The sequence below is a fragment of the Phyllobates terribilis genome, unplaced genomic scaffold, assembly GCF_046119375.1.
Source record: "Phyllobates terribilis strain yellow unplaced genomic scaffold, ASM4611937v1 Scaffold_12__6_contigs__length_324123572, whole genome shotgun sequence".
NCBI lineage: Eukaryota > Metazoa > Chordata > Amphibia > Anura > Dendrobatidae > Phyllobates > Phyllobates terribilis.
Window position 1 is genome coordinate 230,326,751 of NW_027362772.1, and position 22,958 is coordinate 230,349,708.

General features: G+C 41.2%; 1 protein-coding gene across 1 annotated transcript; it reads left to right on the forward strand.

Annotated features, from left to right (window-relative positions):
- Positions 1-5,743: 5,743 nt before the first annotated feature.
- On the forward strand, positions 5,744-7,475 carry HES2 (hes family bHLH transcription factor 2). The gene is made up of 4 exons (XM_073657864.1): positions 5,744-5,897; positions 6,005-6,100; positions 6,390-6,477; positions 6,690-7,475. The coding sequence occupies exons 1-4, from the start codon at positions 5,808-5,810 to the stop codon at positions 6,998-7,000; spliced, it is 585 nt and encodes a 194-aa protein (XP_073513965.1). The 5' UTR covers positions 5,744-5,807; the 3' UTR covers positions 7,001-7,475.
- The last annotated feature ends 15,483 nt before the right edge of the window (positions 7,476-22,958 follow it).

The following is a 22,958-nucleotide window of genomic DNA, read 5'->3' on the forward strand; positions in this document are numbered from 1 at the left end:
TGTGTGGAAATGACACAGAGTTTACAAAAATATTTAGATTTGAGAGTCCTCAGTTAGCCAGTAAAAGGTATCAACCACTGAGGACTCTCAAATCGAAATATTTTTCTATCTACTGACTGACACTGTGCAAAAAAAATAAAGAGCTTACAATAAGAAGTACAAGTTACAGAGGTGCAATGAATTCAATTCGGTTTATAGCCAAGGTGTAAAAGTGAATGAAAAAATGAAGAGGAGTTAGTGTTGGATATAAAGAAGAATGTAGAATAAAAGGCAAAATCTAGATACATAATGGAGGGTCTAGACCAGTGTTTCCCAAACCCCAGTCCTCACAGGTCATGCTTTCAGGATTTTCTTAGTATTGCACAGGTGGTGGAAGTATCATCAAGGCATCAGGAATTCTCTCACCTGTGCAATACTAAGGAGATCCTGAAAACATGACCTGTGGGGGGCTGTGAGGACTGGGGTTTGGGAAACACTGCTCTAGACAGAAGGAACAATGAAAAAGGATGAGGAAGAGGGTAAAAGGGAATAGTAAGATGCACTCGAGGCTGTAGAGGAAGACACATTGTGGAGGCTGGAGAAGAATGATGGAGGATTAACAGCAGGATGAACACTAGAAGATAAAAGAAGTTAGAGATGAGAATATACGGTGAAGAGATTCATGGTGGAGACTAGAGAGGAGGATAACTAATGGTTGAAGAAGAGAATTCAAGGTGGAGGGAGCAGGAAGAAGTAGGTTTATGGGGAGGCTGGGAAAAAAGGACAAATGGAAGCTAGAAAGAATATGGGGTGAAGGTAGGAGAGAACAAGACATAGTGGAGGCTAAAGAGGAGAACACATGGCAAAGGCTGCTAAAACCATCATCTAAGAGGAGATTGGAGAGGAGAATGCACCACGGAGACTAGAATGTAGAAGAGACTACATGGAGGCTGGAGAGGAGATTTCTCTATGGAGGCTGAAAAGATGGATTCAAGGTGGAACTGGAAAGAAGAATCCAGCTGGAGAGGAGAATGCAGGAGGAGGATAGAGCAGGGTATTCAGTGCAGTTGGGGATCAGGAGGAGGATATCGAGAGAAGTGCAAGGTGTAGCTGAGGATATAAAATACAGGTTAGAGAGGAAGCTACAGGGTGGAAGCTGAAAAGCCGGTTGTAGGCTGGAGAGGAAGACGCAGGGTGGAGGCTCAGTCTGTGCAGATAATTGGTGGCAGCTCCTCACTCCCTGGCGCGTGCTGCTGAGGGTGCAGTGGCTCGTGCCTCACTGGCAGCAGCGCGTGCAGGTCCAGTGCACCCAGATCACTGCAGGTTGCTAGCAACATAATTCATAAATATTTAAACTAAGTCAGTTATATTGGAGATAATTATTATTCTTTTCATTATTATTCTACAATATTATGGAATTAGAAACGATCCCCTTATAACCCTTGCATCTTTTCCTTTCATTATATTTTGGTCTAAAAACACAGACCCTTTACTCAATGCTGCATTTTTGTATCCCAACCATACATACTCCATGCAGACAATAATGCACTGTAGACATCATCCAAAAACATGATGAACAAGGAATAAGATAAATCACTATTAGTACCTAGTATTGGGGAGTCCCAGGTTTTGTCAAGCTGAGAGGTCCACATCATATCTGATACCTGAATTTACAGAACCTAGAAGAGAAACAAAAGAGAAAAGTAGTAAAGATCGTGATTAATACCAGGACAATGCACCAGGAAAGGCTCCTGATCCACCAAATACTCTGCTTTCTGTGCAGACAACTTAGACATTATAGGGAGCAGGCTTTCCTTCAGTAGGTGTAGAAAATGTTCTTGTCCAATCGATCTGATCTCCCCCTCCCCCTCCCTGAGCATTTATGGACCCCCCCCTCATCCCATCCATATAGTCATAGATATATACAACCGATCTCCTTTGTTCCATCTATAACAGATGGAGCAGCCAAGCCAAAATGTGTTTATTTAAAAAGAGAACAAAAAAACTGCTATGGAAAAAGTTTGGATTGTGAAGCGTGTAAGCTGGAGGATGGGCAGAGAGGGGTCCCAGGGGGAGACAGGAGGGGGCGGCGGGGAATTTGAAGTGTGTCAGACGCGTGCAGCTTCCATCCCAGCCCCAGTGTAATCTCCTGCAATACAATGTATGAGACCAGGGGCTGAAGTGACCCAGATACATCTCCAATATCAGTACATTAGTAGAAAATAATAAGATTTATCAGACTTGTGCAATAATGTTCTGTCAGCTCTGGAAATATAGGACATTTTCTATTGATATATCCTGCAGTAAAAACAAGTAATAATATTATAAATAATATAATAATTTATATAATGTAAAAGTGTATGATGCAATGCATGTTCCTAGTATAACAATTACCACTACTGCACAGCATACAGTAACCTAATGATGCAATACAACATGAGAATATATTACTACTGTGCAACATATAAAGCCCCAATATACAGTACATCTGGGTAAAGTATAGTGATATTAAACATATTACTATAGGAATATTAGTTAAATATAATATTAAATTATACTATTATATTAATAAAATATATTATATTATAGTAATATTATTCAATATATTAGCATAGTAATATTAGTTATAGCATGAAATAATACTAATATTATATTATTAAAATATATTATATTTTAGTAATATTATTCAATATATTAGTATAGTGATATTAAATATATAGCACTGCAACATGTGGAAGCATATAATGCTCCATTATAGGATATAAAGCCTAATACTTAGTAAGGTTTAGTGCAGAATATCATATAATGCCAGTGCACCACATATAGTAATGTATGTATGTGCCAATATAACATATTGTGCTCCTGTGTAACATAAGGCTGCATTGCAAGATGCAGAAACATATAATGCCCAAATTACAATGATCCTGTACAGCATATAGTAAAGTAACAATAATACAATCTAACATTTACTCCTATCAGAAGTTATATTAATAATATGACAGATAATATAATATGATGCTATAGTATATCTTACAGTTTTTGCTTGACATAGGTAGAGATATAATTCTCCAAATATAACATATATTGTCTCTGTACAGCATATCCTATCATACAATGCCCCAATATGTCTACTTTGGTACTGAAAGAGGCATTAAGTGATTATATGAGGATGTGACATATAATAAAACACAATTATAAAGCCTAATAACACTCCTATAGACTATTATAATGTTCATACAGGATATAATAATATTATAGCTGGATATTATAATACTATTTTAGGGTATTTTCTGTAGTTTAAACTCTGTTCCCCATATTATTCACCCATCTACATAGTAACAAATATGGAAAATAAGTAAAGTATAATTCTATTAACAAGCATACTACAGTAGAGTCTGATCCATATACAGATGTAATACTTGATGCCTTGACCCAAATCCTATAGCATGGAGGAGATTTTATAAGCCCATCATGATTTTATAGAGTAGTGAGTAGTCATCTGCTGTGTGTACATTGTGAGAATACAGATAATTACAGCTTGGGATGCAGTTTAGCTTCCTACTGTTATGGGTCGCATATAATCCCAAACCAAGCCAAACTTGTGCACTATATCTCATACATTTCATGGAGGACAAAGGCTGCCTTGTAAGTAGCACCAATCCAGCTATGACACCCTGCCAGCTGCTTGCTACTTTGTTACCCAAATTTGAAGGGGGTGTTTATACATTGACCCCCCAGATGGGAGAACCCAAGCCAATATTTATTTCAATAGTCAAATCCCAACTGAAAATTCAAACATAACAAAAAACAGTGAAGGGGGATGGGGTGAGGACATAGAGGTGGTCCTGATGAGGACAGGGATTACATTGCACCCCAAACAGCCAACCAGAGGCTTGGGAGCCACACCAGGAGCACGTGGAGGAGTTAGGCCAGGTGCAGTCTGGGGCCTCTGTCCAGGTTATCAATGACACAATCATTTACATACATAGATGTCACATCTGCTCTTGTTGTTAAATCTGCTGTTGGGCTGAAGCCTTCATATGTCATAGTGACCCCCACCCATCCCCCCTCCCTGGATTTTAGGGGACATGATGATTAGGAAACCAATGCAGACAACATAAAATACTGAGAATACTTTGTATAAAACTCATTAGAGATGCAATCAGCAACTCTGTATACAGCGACCCTCAGCCAATCACATCAGCTCTAATGTTTCACCCATATGCCCACCTAATACAGTAGCTTGGCTTGGGGTGTAAGTCCCATGTGCAATTACCTGTCTAGGGGGATTTTCCAAGCTGTTTTTGGCTGCAGTTATATTATATTTTTCACAATAGATAGATAGATATGGGAAAAGAAAGATAGATAGATATGGGATAGATAGATCCATATCCATCATCCCCACAGTCCCTATCCCTATTCTCTACTGTACACATGCTTTGGTAAAACGAATGTTTATTTGGTCCTGCCAATAAAGCTTCTTTGAATTGAATTGATAGATAGATAGATAGATATGTGATATATATATATATATATATATATATATAATAGATAGATAGATGAGAGATAGATCGATAGATATAGGATAGATATGTAGATGTGAGATAGATAGATAGATAGATAGATAATAGATATATAATACATAGATAGATGAGAGATAGATCGATAGATATATAGATAGATAGATAATAGATAGATAATAGATAGATAGATGAGAGATAGATCGATAGATAACAGATAGATATAGGATAGATATATAGATGTGGGATAGATAATAGATACTGTAGATAGACAGATAAATCCTGTAGATAGATAGATACTGTAGATAGATAATAGATAGATGATAGATAGATGATAGATAGATAGATAGATAGATAATAGATAGATAGATAGATAATAGATAGATGATAGATAGATGATAGATAGATGATAGATAGATAGATAGATAGATATGAGATCGATAGATAATAGATAGATGATAGATGATATAGATAGATACTGTAGATGTAGATAGATAGCTGGTCGGTAAAATGAACATATATAGGTGCAGCACAGCTTTGGCTTTCTTTCTATCTATCCTTTAATTTATTATTTGCAGATCACAACTGTCATACACAATAGTTCAGAATATACACAAGCCATGTGCGTTTGCAAATGTAAAGTACAGTCAAATTAAGTCTTGATGTCGGGTTTTTGCATATGAATGTTTACCTCGAAAATTTTACTAGGTGTTTTGTGGCAAAATGTAGTTTATTCCTAAGTGCACGATCCACATTAATACAATATACACACAGAGTAGGACAATGCAAGCAACAAAGACATGTCTGTTTCTTTTCTTTACTGATACTAATTTACAAAAAATAATGTCATAGGTATACACATTAGGAAAATATTTAAATATTAGGCAAAATAGATAGGCAGATATGAGATAGATAGATATAAGATAGATAGATAGATAGATATAGAACAATCGAGATATATAATGTATAAGTAGTACATAGCGACTTTGCACATTTTTAATGCAATTCTTCAATTAGTGATTGATCTCCTCAAAACCAGTTGATACATTGATAGATCTATGTCTAATTTATTTTTTTTATTATTTTATTTTTGCATACAAGTGGTGGAGTCAGTTACCTGCCTAGAACAGATGGCTCTTGGAATTATTGCACATAGAGGAGGGAAGAGAATTGGGTGTGTTCCCCCCAAGGTCTTTGTCCATCCCCAGCATGGGTGGAGTTTCTCCCAGAAGCTCCCATAAATAGCCGAGCAGCATCCATTCTAGACACTACCTCTTACCAGCTGCACAGTGAGCCTGTCCCTGAGCCATGGCACCCAGCATAATCATCTCTGAAACTGCCCCCAGCTATCAGCATAAGCCTGGGAAAAAGAGCAAGGAAGCCAGTGAGCTGAGAAAGGTGAGACCTGGATCCTACATTGTATCTGTGCTGACTTGTTCTAAGGATGAGTCTTCTTATGAGAATTGTAACCACATATTAACCAAATGCTGCACCTTATTTTGCAGACTCTCAAACCTCTGATGGAGAAAAGGAGGAGAGCAAGGATCAATGAGAGCCTCAACCAGCTGAAAACACTCATTCTGCCTCTGATAGGAAAAGATGTAAGTATGATGATGATTATTTTGTCTTCTACTTCTTCTTCTACTTCTCCTTCTTCATTTCCTTCTTCTTCTTTATCTTCTCCTCCTTTTTCTTCTCCTTCTTTTTCTTCTCCTTCTTCTTTTTCTTCTCCTTCTTCTTCTTCTTTTTCTTCTCCTTTTTCTTCTCCTTCTTCCTACATAAACATTATAGATACATTTCTAAAGTCACATATTGAGCATTAGCCATAGGTCAAACATATAACATATAGAGTTTTTGGTTGTAACCTTCTCCTTTCTTCTTTCCCCCTAGAATTCCAGATATTCCAAACTCGAAAAAGCTGATATTCTGGAGATGACAGTTCGTTTCCTCAAGGACATCCCTCCAGTGCCAACACAAAGTAAGTATATGCTCTATCCTCAAAATTATTGTTTTAGTATATTGATAGTATTTCACTACCTTGGGACATTATCATGGGCAAGAATAAAACAAAATAAATAATCCCGTGCTGACTCTTGAGTTTTTGTGGGATCACTAGCTGGTGCATTGTAGGTTCATTGCCTCTTAATAATAGGGTTGCGTTGTAACCAACTTCTATTCTTTTTTTTTAAGGCTCTACAGAAAAATACAGAGAAGGCTACAGAGCTTGTCTAGAACGTCTCAGTGGTCTCCTCAGTAAGAGCAATGCCATAGCTGGAGAGACCTGCAATCGCCTCCTGGACCATCTGCAGAGAAGCCCAGAACTTTGCTGCCAAGATTGCACCAAATCCCCCAGTGCGAAAGTCAGCAGTACCCCAAGAATTGTGCTTCACCTCAGCCCCAGGAGATCAGAAATGTTCTGCTCCTCTCCTAACCAGTCAGCACCAAGACCACAAGCTCCAAGCCCACCTGAACCAACCAGCTCCATCTGGAGACCTTGGTAAACTCTAAGTGTGAACTTGTTCAACCACACAAAAACTCATCTACTCCATCTGGAGAAGATGGTTCAGGCCAAGCGTGGACTCAAATGCAATACTTCCATTATCATTTATTGCACATCCATCATTTCCTTTGTAAATATGTTCCTAACTACTCAACTACTTGTCGCATGGAAAAGTATTCTAAGCAATACACTGTGGGGTCATTTAGTCCTTTAAGGGGATTGAATATATATATAGGGGTAAAAAAAGAACCCTGGTGAACCCAAAGGGTTTATAAAGAGTATGCGATTTGCATGATTTATTTTAACCATTTATTTGCAAGACAACAAAGATTTTGCTGTGCTCTCTAGTGACTAAGGGGTTAAGACATGGCAGGGCAATGTGCAACAAGGCTTTGTATATATGTATTATTTGCACTTTCTTTTGTTTACATTTTTACAGACATTTTATGATACATTTTTCTATATTTTCATATTTCAAATAAAAAAAAAAAACCACACAAAAGTGAATCCAATCGTTGTTGATGTATCGTACGTTTATTTCATTGTTACTCAGCTTTTCTACTTTCCTGATGCCGTGGTTTACTTCGTTTTATGGCTTTGTAAAGGCAGGGAGTGAAGGGGGAAATAATTTGAATAGTAAACAAAGCCATATTGATTGTCACCCGGCTTCCCCAGGAATATAACTGATATCAGAATAAATGGACAGGACAGAGAACATCTTATTTGTCTGCGTATGAGATCCCGATGTGCCCCTGCTATTAGGGCATCTTGGACCTCTCAGGAGGGGGGTTTCCCGCTCAGACCCTATCTCCATGAGCCAGAGCAGAACGTTCCCAATAAAGAAAATGTGGGTGAACAAGGTCTGTCCATTTATTACATCCATTCAAATAGTCAGAATGTCCTGTAGAGGGCGCTGTAGAGGAAATGCAGCACTAGGCCTCATTCAGACGTCCGTGTTGCATGTACGTGTCCTATCCCTGTCTTTCACGGAAAGAACATGTAGCCATTAAAAGCTATGCTGCTATTCACATGACCTTGTTTTCATGAAGACTGTGTGTCTGGGCAAAAATCACAGAGACATGACAATTATTTTCTGGCAGTACGGATGAAAAGGACTGAAACACGGTTGTCGTGCTGTTGTAGATAGATAGATAGATAGATAGGAGATAGATATAAGATTGATAATAGATAGATGGATTATACATAGATAGAAAAATGATAGATGATAGATAGATGATAGATAGAAAGATGATAGATAGAGAGATGTTAGATAGATGATAAATAGATAGATGATAGATAATAGACAGACAGATCAAAAATGAAAAAAGAGGCAGCACTCCAAAATAAGGAAAAATAAAAAAAGGACCTTTTATAGCCCAAGTGGGGTGGTGACGTTTTGGTTACATAAGACCTTTCTCAAGAAGGAGGCAGCGCTCCAACAGACTGTGCAGAAAGTTGGACTTTTAGCTCTTGTGACCCAATGAGCTTATTAAAAGTCCACCTTCTTGCACAGTCTCTTGGAGCGCTGCCTCCTTCTTTATGATTATATTGAGCTGGACAATTTGGGTAAATATCCAAGAGACTTTGCACCCACTATTTAGTGTTTTGGTGCTGCTCTATAGTATTTTTTCTAGCTAAATAGATAGAATTGTACCAGTAGGTGAGCCACAGGTTAGAGAGCACTCTAAGGAGATCTCTCGCCAAGCATTATCCATTACTATTACAGGGAACCTGTCATCGGTTTCATACTTCCCAAACCACGAGGTCCATGAATCAGACACTGGTTCCATTACTGAACAAACAGTGGCCCACCATAAATAGCTAAACAGGCAACGGTATCTAAACATAATTGTCAAATCCCGGGCCAATAGTTGCCTACTCACATATTAAATATTTAGAAAAAGGAGAACAGATGAGTAATGTGGCATAAAAGATCAAATTTTATTAAATAGAAAATACATAGAGACAAATCTGAAATATCACAAAAATGGGGATATAAAGTGCGAGGTGCTAGATGCTAGGGGGTCACTGGTTGTGGTCTTCCTGTACGTGTATTATTACCTCTAACACCCTACCTTCACCCACTGTCCACCCATACACCTGTGCCCCCAATCACACATTACCTGTGGACTGTGTGGGGTTGTCCTGCCGTCCCAGTGACCCCCTAGCATCTAGCACCTCGCACTTTATATCCCCATTTTTGTGATATTTCAGATTTGTCTCTATGTATTTTCTATTTAATAAAATTTGATCTTTTATGCCACATTACTCATCTGTTCTCCTTTTTCTAACTGGTTCCATTATTGCAGCCATATATGTTTTACTCTTAATCGCTGGGTCATGAGTGGCAGGAGGCCTAGTCATTATGCCTCACGTGATGTCATGAGATGTGTAGCGCCATGTATCCTTGATGTCACCGGATCTAACAGAAGCCAGGAGGCAACAAGGACGTCGGCCAAGGATGCCAAGCACAGAAGTGAAGACAGACTGCAATGGAGAACCAGACTGGACAACGGACCAGGGAGGTGCAAGGTGAATTGTTCATCTGGGGCCAAGTTTAGGGAGGCCAAAAGAAGCACCAGCACCTAGTGTCATCCACTTTCCAAATATACCCCCACCAGGGGCGAATGCAAAGGGAGGGTGGATCCAGCAACCCACCACGGGCACCTAGGATGAAATACAATGAGCTTGATTCATTATTGCCTTTGTCCCTGTTTTTTCTCTGGTTTTTGGTGTTTTGCACCTTTTTTATGCTTCTGCATCAAATTCACCTTTCCATTTACACCTATTTAAGTTTATTTTACACATTCATCTGTTTGCTTTTTTTTAGTTCGCCATTGTGAGGGTGGTTTAGGGTTTCCTTTGTTGGAAAATTTGTGAATGTTTTTGCCTAATTGATCATTCGCTACTTTTCAAACAGTCACAAATTTTGTCACACACCTTCTCGGGTCCTCCACACTGGAGTGATTTTGTGGATGGCAGAATTTATTGTTTTATGTAATTTTTGTGACATTTTGAAAAAGATGAAAAAAGTTGGTTAAAGGCAGTAAAAAAAAAACGTGTTTGCCTTTGCACAAAATTCACGATTTGTGTGCACCATTCTGTGGAATTTGGAGCAATAAAAGTCAATGAATACCAAAAGGAAAAATAACTTTCTAAAAAAGCAAGTAATGAATTGGGGCCAATATGTCCAATCCTTGTTTTTTTCCTGCAACAGATATCAGTGGACAGTCAGAAAGTAGTGCCACCTCAGTCCACAGGTTGTGTCTGGTATTGCAGCTCACTTCAATGGAGCTGGGTGCAAAACCAGAAAGAATCTGTGGAGGAGTTGGGGAAGCAGCCATGTTTTTCTAATTCTGTGCAATCCCTGTAAGGCAGATAAGTAATTATTAAATTACATTAGGGAGCTGTCACGGGTGTATCAGGTTTGACAGACAGTCATTCTGGATCCGGCTATAGAAGGCCACTGTGCTTGGCCTTGCAGACACCTTCTTGATCCTTTCATCATCCCTCCCTCTCTAGGACCCAGTGGAGACATCCACCTTCTGCTGCTAATTAACACACCCTTGCTGGATCTTTAAATACCCCCAGTTTCTCCAGAGAATCGCTGGTGATAGAGTTAATTCCTCTGTTCAGGTCTGGAGTTCTAGCAGTCAGCTAGATTATTCTTGGAGTTCCTTTGTGGATTGTAGTCATGATCTCTCTGGTGTCTTCTCAAAGCTAAGTGTATCCCCTTGTCGGTTTCCCTTGTTTGTCTCTAGTTGCCGTGGGGCTGACTAGTGCTTACCCCTTCCCCTCCTTACCTAGGGCCTAGCTCTAGGGTCAGCCAGGGATTAGGTTTCCTGCTCGGCGATAGGTGCGGAACCTATTTAGGGATTATAGGGGAGTCGGGGTGTTGTTAGATCTTCCTAGGGGTCTCCACTCCCTCTTTCCCTAGTTGCAGGGCTTCCCCCCTTTTCCCGTCATCGTACGCTGGCTCCTTCCCATGCCTAGCATGACATGAGGGGTTTCCAACTTAATTTTATATTATCGAACAGCTCATAAAAAAAATCTCCAAGCTAGTGTATCACTTTAAGATACTGGATGGTGGAAGTCGTCAGGCAATGATGGGATTTCTCCATGTACGTGTTCCCTGCTCGTGTCTCGTCTTGTTCGGGAGCTGCTCAGACTTTACGATGTGCTATTATTACAATAAATCAGTCACCTCCCAACTGTATGGAAATGCAATGACCACACACTGCTCCATCCCGGGATAATGAGGGACACAACAAAGGCACAATGCTTCCACTATTTAGTAATGCCTTGGTGTGTCCCAAATGTCACTATATTGCACATGGATTGCCCATATGATGCACTTGCCATACTTATTGAGGGAAAGCAAAAACATAGGCGGGGACACTTAGCTGTTTATGACAGGACATGAGAGATTTATATCTGTCACTTCTTGTCTGCACATGGGACTAAGAGAGGTGTGAAAGTAAGCCTGAGCTCCATGTCGGAGTGATTACACCGGGTTCTCCCAGTGCTCAAACTTTATATACTGGAGCCTCATCAGACGCACCAAGATGATGTCTGAGTCTCATCATTAGGACTTATACAGAGATCAAGAAAAACGATCCGAGTTTCATCTGCGATTTTGTTCAGAGTTTTATCTGAGTTTTATCCAAGTTTCATAGTTTCATTTTCAGAGTTTGGTCGGAATTTCATCAGAAACAAACAAAAAGTTTCTCTATCCTTTCCTATCTAGACGTCCGTGAAAAATGTGAAAATATCATTTGGATAGGCCATGAATGTACAAGATGAGAATACCACTGTAATGCTCGGCCTAGCTCCCATTCCTATGTGTATGTGGGACGTCAGATGTTCTTGTACAAGTTCTAATAGTGTTTTTTCATGGATAGCACTGATACATTTTATAGTCTTTGGCGCTGTTCACACGTCCTTGCATTTTTGTGGACAGAGTGGTCCACACAAAATCACAGAGCTATGTCTGAGTCACAGATCAAACTCACCAATGCAAATTTATGCATTCGTTAAAAAAAATCAGATTGCACTCAGATGCCATCTGTGTGCAGTCTATTTTTTCACTGATTGAAGCTTTTTTTTTGCATACGAAAAAAAAACTGATGAAACTCCGAAGATAAAAACTCATACACCGACCAAAATCTGATCAAAATCATGGATGAAATTCGGGCCGAATTTTACTTACAAGAAAAATCTCTGATGATCGATTGAGCCCTTAAAATGTATGGAGCCCTAAGGGCTCATTCAGACTTGAGTTTTTCATGAATGAATGCTCTCCGTGTTTTTCATGGACATTACTTGTACTTATGCCAGTCTATGGGGCCGTTCACATGTCTGTGATTTTTTGTGGAGTGAGTGGTCAGTGCAAAATCTCAGAGACATGTCCGAGCGTCAGATCAAACTCGGCAATTAAAGTCTATGGGTTCATGAAAAAAACAGCACTCGCGGGCCATCTGTGTGCTGTCTGATATCAGAAGGTGGAATAACTTTTTTTTCTCATCAGTGGTAAACTGATTAAACTGATGAAAATCTGATGAAAATCACTGATGAAACTTGGTTTATTTGTCTCTTAAGTGCAAAAACGGACATCTGAATGAGGCCTTAGACAGTTGGCCAAAGCCAAATTTGCGGAGACTGGCCACCCTTCTAACGTGCAACACAAATCACCAAGGGCTATTCGGTCCAAGTGTGTAATAAGGATGCCAAAATGTGGCTATATTATAGCTGTGTGACAGTGGCCTTTAGCTAATTATTCTTCATTTTTAGCAAGAACACAGTGTACAACCAGACTATACTGAACGAATGCCCCCCAAAAGCCCACAGGAGACATCCCATACTGGCCTTTTGCTTCTATTTTAAGGCCATGGCCCCACTATCAGTATTTGGTCAGCATTCGGTCAGTATTTTTTCTCTGGAGTGGGAGCCAAAACCAGGTGAGGCACAATCAGAGAAAAGGTATAATAGAAACAAGTCACCAATTCTGCATTTATCACCCACTCCTGGTTTTGGCTCCTACTCCTAAGAAAAAATACTGACCGAATACTGACCGAATACTGATAGTGGGGCTGTGGCCTAAGGCACATAATCCCTGATTCGTCATTGCCTTTGTTCCTGCTTTTCATCTAGTTTTCTGCCTTTTTTCTGTTTGCACTCAATTCATTCTTCTAAGTGCCTTTTTGAGGTCTATCTTATATGCACTCGCCTGTTTTTCTTTTATGCTCTTTTATTTTGGGCAGAGTTTAGGGTTTCCAGATGTTTTCATCTGATTCATCATTTGAAACTTTTCAAAAAAGTGTATTCGAGTCTCCCGCAATGGAGTCATTTCATCTTCACCAAAAATGTTCGCCCAATTTTTGCAACATTTTGCGAAATGTGTTACAATTTTTGTGCTAAAAAATTGCATGATGCAAAAACCAGTTACAGACAGGAAGAAAAGATCTGTTTTGACTTTGCGCAAACTTGAATGAACCTTCAATAGTTCTTTAAAAAAATGTAAATGACGAATCGGGCCCCGATGTTTCACAGGTGAGCACCTGTACTAATGTGTCTACCACTTTGGCTCACTTTCAGATCTGTCCGCCTGACGGTGATGGCGTGCTGCTGGAGCGGCTTTGTAGTTATATACACTGGTGCCAATTTCTTCTGGGCGTAATTATAGACCTATATCATGACTAATTTGCACTTCAGCATTTATAATGTGGTTTATTGCTCTTGAGCTGATGTGGTTGAGACAATGGTATTTATATGTGTAAAGCCTCATTCACACGTCAGTATTTTCCAGACTTTGATCAGAGTGTGGTCCGAGTGTTTTCAGTTTTCTCTAGTACGTGGAGAAAAAAAAAAAAAAAAGCTTCTCCACCTTCTCCTATGTGACAGTTTGAGAAAATCGGACTGCACTCGGATGTCATCTGAGTGAGGTCTGATTTTTTTTCACTGCCCCATAGACTTGCATTGCTGATTTTGATTCAACCCTTGGATTAAAATTGGATATGTCTCTGCTATTTTCTGCCAACTACTTGGTCCTAAAAAAAAAATAACAGCTATGTGAATGGCCCCATAGACTATCACAGGTCTATGAAAACAACGGATAGCACTTGTATGGGAAAATCGAGTGACGCCATATTGTTTACCACTATCATCTTTTCAAATTGCTTTTATGGTATCAGTCGTCTTATGTGCCATCATCATAGATGTTCTTGCATGAATTAATTCATATTTCTTGAAGTTGCGGTGATTAGTGCGTACTATGAATTGTGCAATTCCACATTTTTTTGGGGATTATTTTTAATTACTTTTAAAAGATTTGCATTTTAATAGAATTTGTCGGGTTTCCAAATCTTAGTAGTCTTGATAAGAACCTCACCCTACAATGCCCAGCCTTCTCCGCTGTCAATCAACCCTCGAGCTTTCGCCATGTTAATTAGTAGTTGCTGGATCAGTAAACAGGAGACAATTGTAAGTCAATGGCAGAACCCAAACAGATGCATCTGCGTGTCTAACTCCTGTCTGGCATTGCATCGACAGGTGAAAACCTCCATGTGTGATAACATCTGATCATCCAGCGCTGGAGACACACGCCTGGGAGGGAGGGTGATGATTATGCCTCCACCATGTCAGATGCACGGGAAGTTGCCCGGACATGCAGGTGTAGAAGTGCGCAGCCCTGGGCCCACTCCCACTGAGTAAGCAGTTTCACTTGGCGTTTCCCAGGCGAGGCCACGGGCAGGTGAAGGATTTGTAATAAGTCTGAATAAGCGCTTCAGAAGCGTGAGAAAACATCAGGCTCAATGGCTGCGGATCAGTCTACACGTGTGAAGCGACTGCAGCGTCAACCACCACCCCGGTGCCACATACAGGCGGCACGCTTGTCTCCTGGCTGCGATGTAATCGGCCTGTTGCCATTCGATCTAATAGAATTAATTCAGGAGCAAATTAAAAAGTCCTTGTCAGGTTTTATGAGCTTCCTATTAACACCGCACGCTATCCGGATTTATTTATTTATTTCATTATTATACCCATGTAGTGGAGACGAGTTTGTTATGTGCAACAAAAGATGATACAATAAGGCTATGTTCATACGATGCGTTTTTGCTGCGCTTTTTTTTTCCCGCAGTCAAAATTTGCTCTCTTGGCAGTAAAGAAGAAGCGTAAAAAAAGCTGATTTTGCTGAGTTTTTGCTGTTTTTTTTTGCGGTGTAATTGCTGCGTTTTCTGCTGTGTTTTGCTGCGTTTTTACAGAGTTCTTGCTACGTTTTTTTGCTGCATTTTCTGCTGTGTTAGGCTATGTTCACACATGTTGTTGGGTTTTTCAGCGTTTTTTTGCTACAGATTTTTATGCAAGTTTTCAGCTGCATTTTGCAGTACGAGAACAGTCTATGAGAAACCAGAATTCTCTGTTCACACATCTTGTTTTTTGTTGTTGCGTATTTTGTGCCTTGGTTGGGTTTTTGGAAAATAGAGCACGTCACTTCTTTCAGCGTTTTTTCACGCTAGAAAAAGCACCAAAATTTGCATCAGAGTCTTTTCAGCGTTTTTGATGGCAAAATAGATGGAGGTTCTTTTTTTTCACAGAACTTTATGTACATGCATAAATAGAGACAGAAGGACATTTAAAAAAAAACGCTGAAAAAACGCACAAATAATGCAGCAAAACCTGCTTGACACAGCTGATTTCCTGCCAGAGATTAGGTTTTGCTGCAGATTTGTGATGCTGAAAAACCCAACATGTGTGAACATAGCCTTATTGCTGCGTTTTCTGCTGTGTTTTTGTCAGGGTACATTCGTCTCTTGTGCATGCTTTTTTTAGTGCTTAAAAAAAAAATGATTTAACTTCCTTAGGTTTTGGCATCAAAAACGCAGCAAACCTGATACCTCCAGTTTTTGCACTACCCATTGCTTTCTATGGGTGAAAAATGCTGAAAGAAGTGACATGTTGCATTTTGCAAATACGCAGCAGTTTGCCAAAACAATCAGGAAAAAACCCCAAGGTGTTAGCATGATATTTCTGAAATCTCATAGACTTTGCTGGTACTATAAAATGCAGCTTAAAATTTGCATTAAAAAACGCAGCAAAAATGCAACGTGTGAACATGGCCTAACTATAGTTTTTTTTTTGTGCCCACTAACGGCTCATGCAGACGAGCGTATAAATCAAACATGTACTGTCTGGTTTTTAATCGGTTTCAACAGGGCTGTTCAGATGAATGATTTTTTTCTCAGTCCGACCGTCCATGATAGAAAATCACAGCAGGAACTACTTTCACCCGAGTCTGGGATGAGACTCACACATTGAAGTGTATGGGTGTGAGAAAAAAATCAGATCCCATAAAAACCACAAGAGTGGCATCGGATTTTTACAGATAGACTTCTATAATAAATCTAGGAAACTGTTACACTCACGCCGCTAGGTTCAGATAGGGCGAGACGGGTTTCATGAATTCGTTGGAATCCTGGGGGAACCATTACTTAGGGCGACCATAGGCTGCAGCTTCTCTCAGACACACGATAGATTCAGTTGCTGACCAGACACATCTGACAAGAGTCTTTTTCAACAGTTTAACAGTGGAATTTAATCTGAAGCACGGCCAGTGCAATTGAGGGATATTACAGCACAATCTTCATTACAGTACAGTCTGAGCTTCTTGGGCAACCGGCTCCTGTAACAATACAGTAGTTTCTTCACAAGGCACAGTATTAGTCTCTTTAGTAGCATAATTCAGCATAGATTAGATCTCTTATCAGCACACTTCTAGCATTACACAACCACAGGCTTTTCCTTCACAAGGACCCAATAATACACAGCATTCTTTATCCTGCATGGAGATGGAGGGGTGAGGGTTTGATGATGGAGATGATCCCTGTGACACAATTCATTCCAGTCCTTATCTTCCTGCCCAATAGTACTCTGCATTGTTAGTTCAAGGAGTCTATCTCACCTGTGTTTAGCTTCCCTCCTGATCTGAATCCTGTTCAGTTGCCTTCTGTCAGATCCAGATAACACACCACCTTTCTCTTTGGCTTCAGCCAGACTACAATAATAAGTTGCCCACAATCCCCCTGGGGCTCTGCTAAAACACTCCCTGTCTCAATGACTGTTAACCTCTCTAGTTGCTGGAAGCTTCTGGAGCATAACACTTCCTGTCTCCTGTGCTTGTGATACTTCTAATAGTTGTTGGATGCTTTTGAAGCAACAGCACTACTTCTGCATGTCACAAAACTGTATGTGATCATGTACGTGTTTTAATGTACTTGTATGAAAACGGATCACACACTGATGTCACATAAAAAAGGACACACAGATGGCACATTGATGAAAGTAGGATGAAATTAGAAAACATAGTCTGAGTGTTCTGGATGAAACTCTGACATATTTTGCGCTCTATCACAGATGTATCACAGTCCTCTTGTCCAGCGTCCTTCAGTAGGGCTCATGCAGACGTCCGTATGGTAAAATCAAACCAATTATTTTAATCAGCGTTTGATCAGGCAGTGGTCCTAGTGTCATCAGTACGTGTAGGAAAGAAAATGTTTCTCCAATTAATCCATTCTGACAATCTGTGAAAATCAAACTGCACTCAAACGTTACCTGAGTGCAGTCCGATTTTAACACGGATCCATTGACTTGCATTGCCGATTTTGATACAACCCTCAGATTAAAATTGAACACATCTCTGCTTTCGGTCCGCTGAAAATCACGGAGATATAAATGGCCCCATAGACTATCACAGGTACGAGTGCTATCCGTAAAAAACATGACTAGCTCTCTTACGTTAATCGTCTGAATGAGGCTTGAAGGTCATACTATTTTGGGTGGGAAATATAGGTTTGCAGAGGAGCTTACAGTGGGGGTCTATCCCGGGACATAACTGTATCGCAACCGGGCAATGTAAGGGGCAACAATTCTCCTGTGCCCATATGAGAAGCCAAGTTCTATTAAAGACCCGTGATAATTGGGGGTCCTGTTGGAGATTTTGCACTGGGGTCCACAAGCTTCAAATTACACCACTAGCTCTTTCAAAAAGGAATTGTTCAGCTTTGACAACCCCTTTGTGCCCCCAACTATTAGCAGATCACAGGGCATTCTGCTGCTGGGACCCCAATCAGCTGTAAAGTGAGTGGTTACTCTGCAGCAAGCATTCGATTTTCCCTGCAGCACCTCTACAGGGGAAATGAAGAATTGCATAGTTTCCATTATAGTCCTATAATAATACAGTTATATAATCATATAATCCCATTATAATCATGTATAGTAAAGACATGCCAAGTCCACCAGAGCGAGAATCTCTCTCCACATCTACTGTACTATGTAGCTAATAGATGAGAGTCCTAACACAAGACCCCCATTATACAAAATTCTCTAATAGGGTATCTATCAAAACACTTTCTAAAGCAGATAAACCCCTTTGAACAATGCTCTGCATGTTATTCTGCGCCCCAGGGTGTTCTTTTGTGTCATTAAGCAGGATATGTCAGAAATTAATAAAAAAGACAATGTTCCTGAGATCTTATCTAAGTGATTTACAAATAAATGATATCCTTTAATTCTGCCCAGACATTACTGTGATTAACACTAATCCTGTGGGTGCATGTACACTGAACGATTATCGTGACCGAGCGTTCCTAGGAATACTTCTAGGAATATTTGTTTCCTGATAATTGTGTAATCTAAAGGCTTGTGCGCATAGTCGCATTTTTGGTCCGAGTGTGATCCAACAAAATATTAGATTGCACCTAGTCCAATGTTAGCCTATGGGGCCGTGCAGATGTCCGATGAGACCGTAGAAACCATCAGACTGCACTCGGATGACATCTGAGTACAGTCGGATTTCCACGGACTAAGAGAATGGAGAAGATGGAGAAATTTTTTTCTCCATCTTCTCATTCGAGAGAATCAGATCACACTATGATTATAGTATGATCAGACTGTGATTAGTATAATTGACCCGATTCTCTCGGATGACAGAATATACGGTCGTCTGCACCTAGCCTCTTTTTTTTTTGCTGAGTTTTTGGAGTAGAACAGTTTCTGCTCCGAAAGTCCAGCAAAAAACCCCTTAGAGATCCGTGTTTTTCACGGATGCGACTCATACCGAGTATATTCTATGGGGCTCTTCAGCTTTGATTTTTTTTTTTTTGCGGACTGAGTGTTCCACGCAAAATTGCCACGACATGTCCAAAATTGATCAGAGTGTCAGATCAAAATTGGCAATACAAGTCTATTGTTCCCTGAAAAAATTGGACAGCAATCCAATTTTGCTGTGCTGTCTGTCTTTCACGGGCTGCTAGATAGAAAAAGTTTTTTTCTCTCATCCGAATAAAACTGATGAAACTCAGATTAAACTTGGATGAAACTTTGATGAAACTCCTCATAAAATAACCGATGAAGCTTGGAGAGTTTGAATGAGCCCGTAGTCAACCTCTTTAAGGTTTGGGGAAGGAGTATCTTCTCTTTTGGTTGGTCGAAAGTGGGCAGATGTGCAGTACCCATCCGTGGCCACTATTCCGTGCTGTGCAGTGCCGTAACTGAGCAGTTCCATCCACCACCGACACCGGGAACAGCTGGTCGGCGGGGGTGCTGGGTGTCGCATGCCCAATGTAAAGGTCCTGGACAACCCCCTTAAAACCGTTTAGTACTTTTCTGTCATCTTCCTTTACATTCAAATCGATATAAAAAGCCGTTCTGAAGATCCTTTGGACTCAAATTATAGAATTGGGGGAATATTTTAATTATTTTCTACCATAAAATGTAACTTTATCTCCTAAGGGGATTGACTAAAAAACAAGTTATCTGCATATACAACAGGCGCGTGAGACCCGGGGACAGCCGCTCCTTTTCTCACCGCACACAAGTTTCATGGGAAAATCTCTAATCTACAAGTGATTTGAGCGTTCTCAGAGATGCAGAAATCATTATCAATTTATCTGCATTTAAACCAAGTTCTGAAAAGCCTGAGGGGGCGAAAGGGAAAGTCATTTCTACTTGTGGAAAGTGAAGAATTCAGAACGAATGGCATTTAATATGAGGCCTGAGTTGAAACTTGTATAAAAGAGGACTCTCCAGTTGAGCACATTACTTGTCAACAAGTGGCAAAATTACTAAGTTGAGAGCCCGTGCCGCCACCCGAGGCAAGTCTACTGATGAAGCCAAGAAATGAATCACTGGTAAGCAGAGGTCATAGAAGTCCCAGGAGTAGAGGTTGCCCAAGCTCTAGCCTAGTTAAGATACAACCATCAGGGTAATGCTGCACTCTTCTTCTAGCCATAAGGCTATAGTCACAAGAACGAATTTTCATCTCAAGTGCTGTCAATGAAAAAAACTGACATCACACGTATCGCACTAAGACCAATGATATTCAATTGGGCTCTTCAGATGATCACTTTTTCACAGGGCCGAATGTCTGCATGAAAAAATTGCAGTATCCAATATTCTTCCGTACATCGGATGAGACGCGCCCATTCTAGTCTATAGGTGCGCAAAAAAATCAGATCCCATAAGGATCAACCCTATAGCATCTGATTTTTACAGATACATTGCCATTATTAACCTAGGGAACTGTGCTCGGTCTTGCAAATTTTATTCACTGCTGATGTATAAAAACGGATGACCATACTGATGAAAAATCTTCCATGTTTTCTGGATGAAAATCAAACAATTTTTTATATGCTCATTAGAACTTAGCCTCATGGTGAGCAGATGTGTAATTATGGGGGGTGCAGAGGTGGCAATTGCCCAAAGTCCCCTATGCCACATAGGAAGACATCAATATTATGGTATATTTACACTGGCTGATAATCAGAAATGAGCGTTTCTAAGAATACTTGTTTAAGAATTACGGGCCTGTCTAAAAGTCCAGCACTCACCCAACGAATGAGCAAAACGATTGTTTGTTGGACAAAATGACTTTTAAGCTTACTTTAAAGTTAGCGTTCTGAACAGCACATCGTCCTGCGTAAACAGAATTTTTGCTGCTGATAACATGATATGCTGTGTGCCCAGAACAATTGTGTTAATAATCTCCATGTTCGCAGGGAAGCACAGTCAATCAGTCTAAACAGGCTAATAAATGACCGCCAATCGGCTTGCATGTAGCCAATCTGCGGTCGTATAATGAACACGCCTGGCCAGTGTAAACTCAGCCCTAAAAATGGCACATGGTAGGTAGGGGAGTTTGCCTTGAAGCTTAGGAGACTCAAGTTATGTAACAGGAAGACGGTCAAGAGGCAAAAAGACTCTGCTAAGGAAAGACAGCAGTGCAGGACAATGGAAAAGACATGTATTGTATTAGGGATAAGAATATTCCAAATTTTAGAAATCCATAGTAGCATGCAAGTAGATGATATTTTCATGGCTCAGTTTGGGGATTCAGTCCTCCTGACCTGTTGCACAGTGGTCGGTTCCTCTGTCTGCTGAGTTATTGCCTTTTTTTCCCTATCCAAATGCTGATGGTTTTTATTGTCTTTATTGTTCCCTCTTCTTGTTTTGCTCCTACACAGATTGTAATGCACACGCCCGGACTGACTGGCGTGTGCGTGTATATGTAGTGATTCCACTGGACCGTGCCGGAGAGTGAATGCCTGGAGGGGCGTAACTAAGTATCCACCCGATCCGACCAAGGTCGCACGACGGCATACGACGCCAGTGCACCAAGGAGGAACCGAGCAGAGGGACCAGGTGCTACTCCAGGACAGACCCCGGACACGGCTGTTGACCCACACAGGGGAATACAGGAACAGGCAGGTTAGGCTGGCACACAGACTGCTGGGTATAGGCAGACACGGCTGGTATGCAGACTGGCGGATGCTGGTAAGCACGACTGGTATGCAGGCAGGGAGGTACTGGCAGGTACGACAGGTTGGAGCACAGAGTGGATAGGACCCAGTACAGACTGGGACTCAGGAACAGAACCGCAGATGCGGTGGACAAACACAGCAGAGTGAGGCCGCCCGGAGCGGCGAGCAAGAGCAGAGCAAGACGAGGCCGCCTGGAGCGGTGAGCGAGAGTAGAGCAGGACGAGACTGCCGGAGCAGTGAGCAAAGGGTCAGAGCAGAACGAGACTGCCGGAGCAGTGAGCAAAGGGTCAGAGCAGAGCGAGACTGCCGGAGCAGTGAGCAAAGGGTCAGAGCAGAGCGAGACTGCCGGAGCAGTGAGCAAAAGGTCAGAGCAGAGCGAGACTGCCGGAGCAGTGAGCAAAGGGTCAGAGCAGAGCGAGACTGCCGGAGCAGTGAGCAAAGGGTCAGAGCAGAGCGAGACTGCCAGAGCAGTGAGCAAAGGGTCAGAGCAGAGCGAGACTGCCGGAGCAGTGAGCAAAGGGTCAGAGCAGAGCGAGACTGCCGGAGCAGTGAGCAAAGGGTCAGAGCAGAGCGAGACTGCCGGAGCGGTGAGCAAGGCAGAGCATGCAAGAACCGCCAGAGCGGTGAGCAAGGCAGAGCAGGCAGAAACCGCCGGAGCGGCGAGCAAGGCAGGGCAGAAGGGACAGGGCTCTGTTCACACGGAACAGACTGGAAGGGAAAGGCAGAACCAGATACACACAAGATACTTGCAATGAAGTAGCGAGTGGACTCTAAACTCACAAACGGAAGTACAGCGACAACGAGTAGGAGTTAGGTGCAGGTTCAGACTCTCCAGAAAAAGGGAAGGTATGGACATAGAGAAAAACAGGAGACAGGTTAGGAGACAGTTCAGACAGGAACTGTTACTGCAACAAATACAGGAACGAGCCAAGGTAAAGCCAAGTGCTGGTTCAGACAATGCAGGAGAAAGAGAAGGTACGGACATAGAGAAAAACAGGAAGCAGGTTAGGAGACAGTTCAGACAGGAACTGTTACTGTAGCGAGATACAGGAGCGAGTCTTTGTATGCGGCCCCCAGAGGTTGGGACGAACAGGCTAAGAGCGTGTTCACACAGGCCTGGAATTACAGCCTCCAGGAAAGGCAGAA

Bases quoted from the DNA above. Each gene is read 5' to 3' on its own strand.
- HES2 (XM_073657864.1), top strand. From the start codon at position 5,808: ATGGCACCCAGCATAATCATCTCTGAAACTGCCCCCAGCTATCAGCAT. The intron at 6,101-6,389 runs GTAAGTATGATG...CTTTCCCCCTAG, and splicing joins TGCCTCTGATAGGAAAAGAT to AATTCCAGATATTCCAAACT. The intron at 6,478-6,689 runs GTAAGTATATGC...TTTTTTTTTAAG, and splicing joins CCCTCCAGTGCCAACACAAA to GCTCTACAGAAAAATACAGA.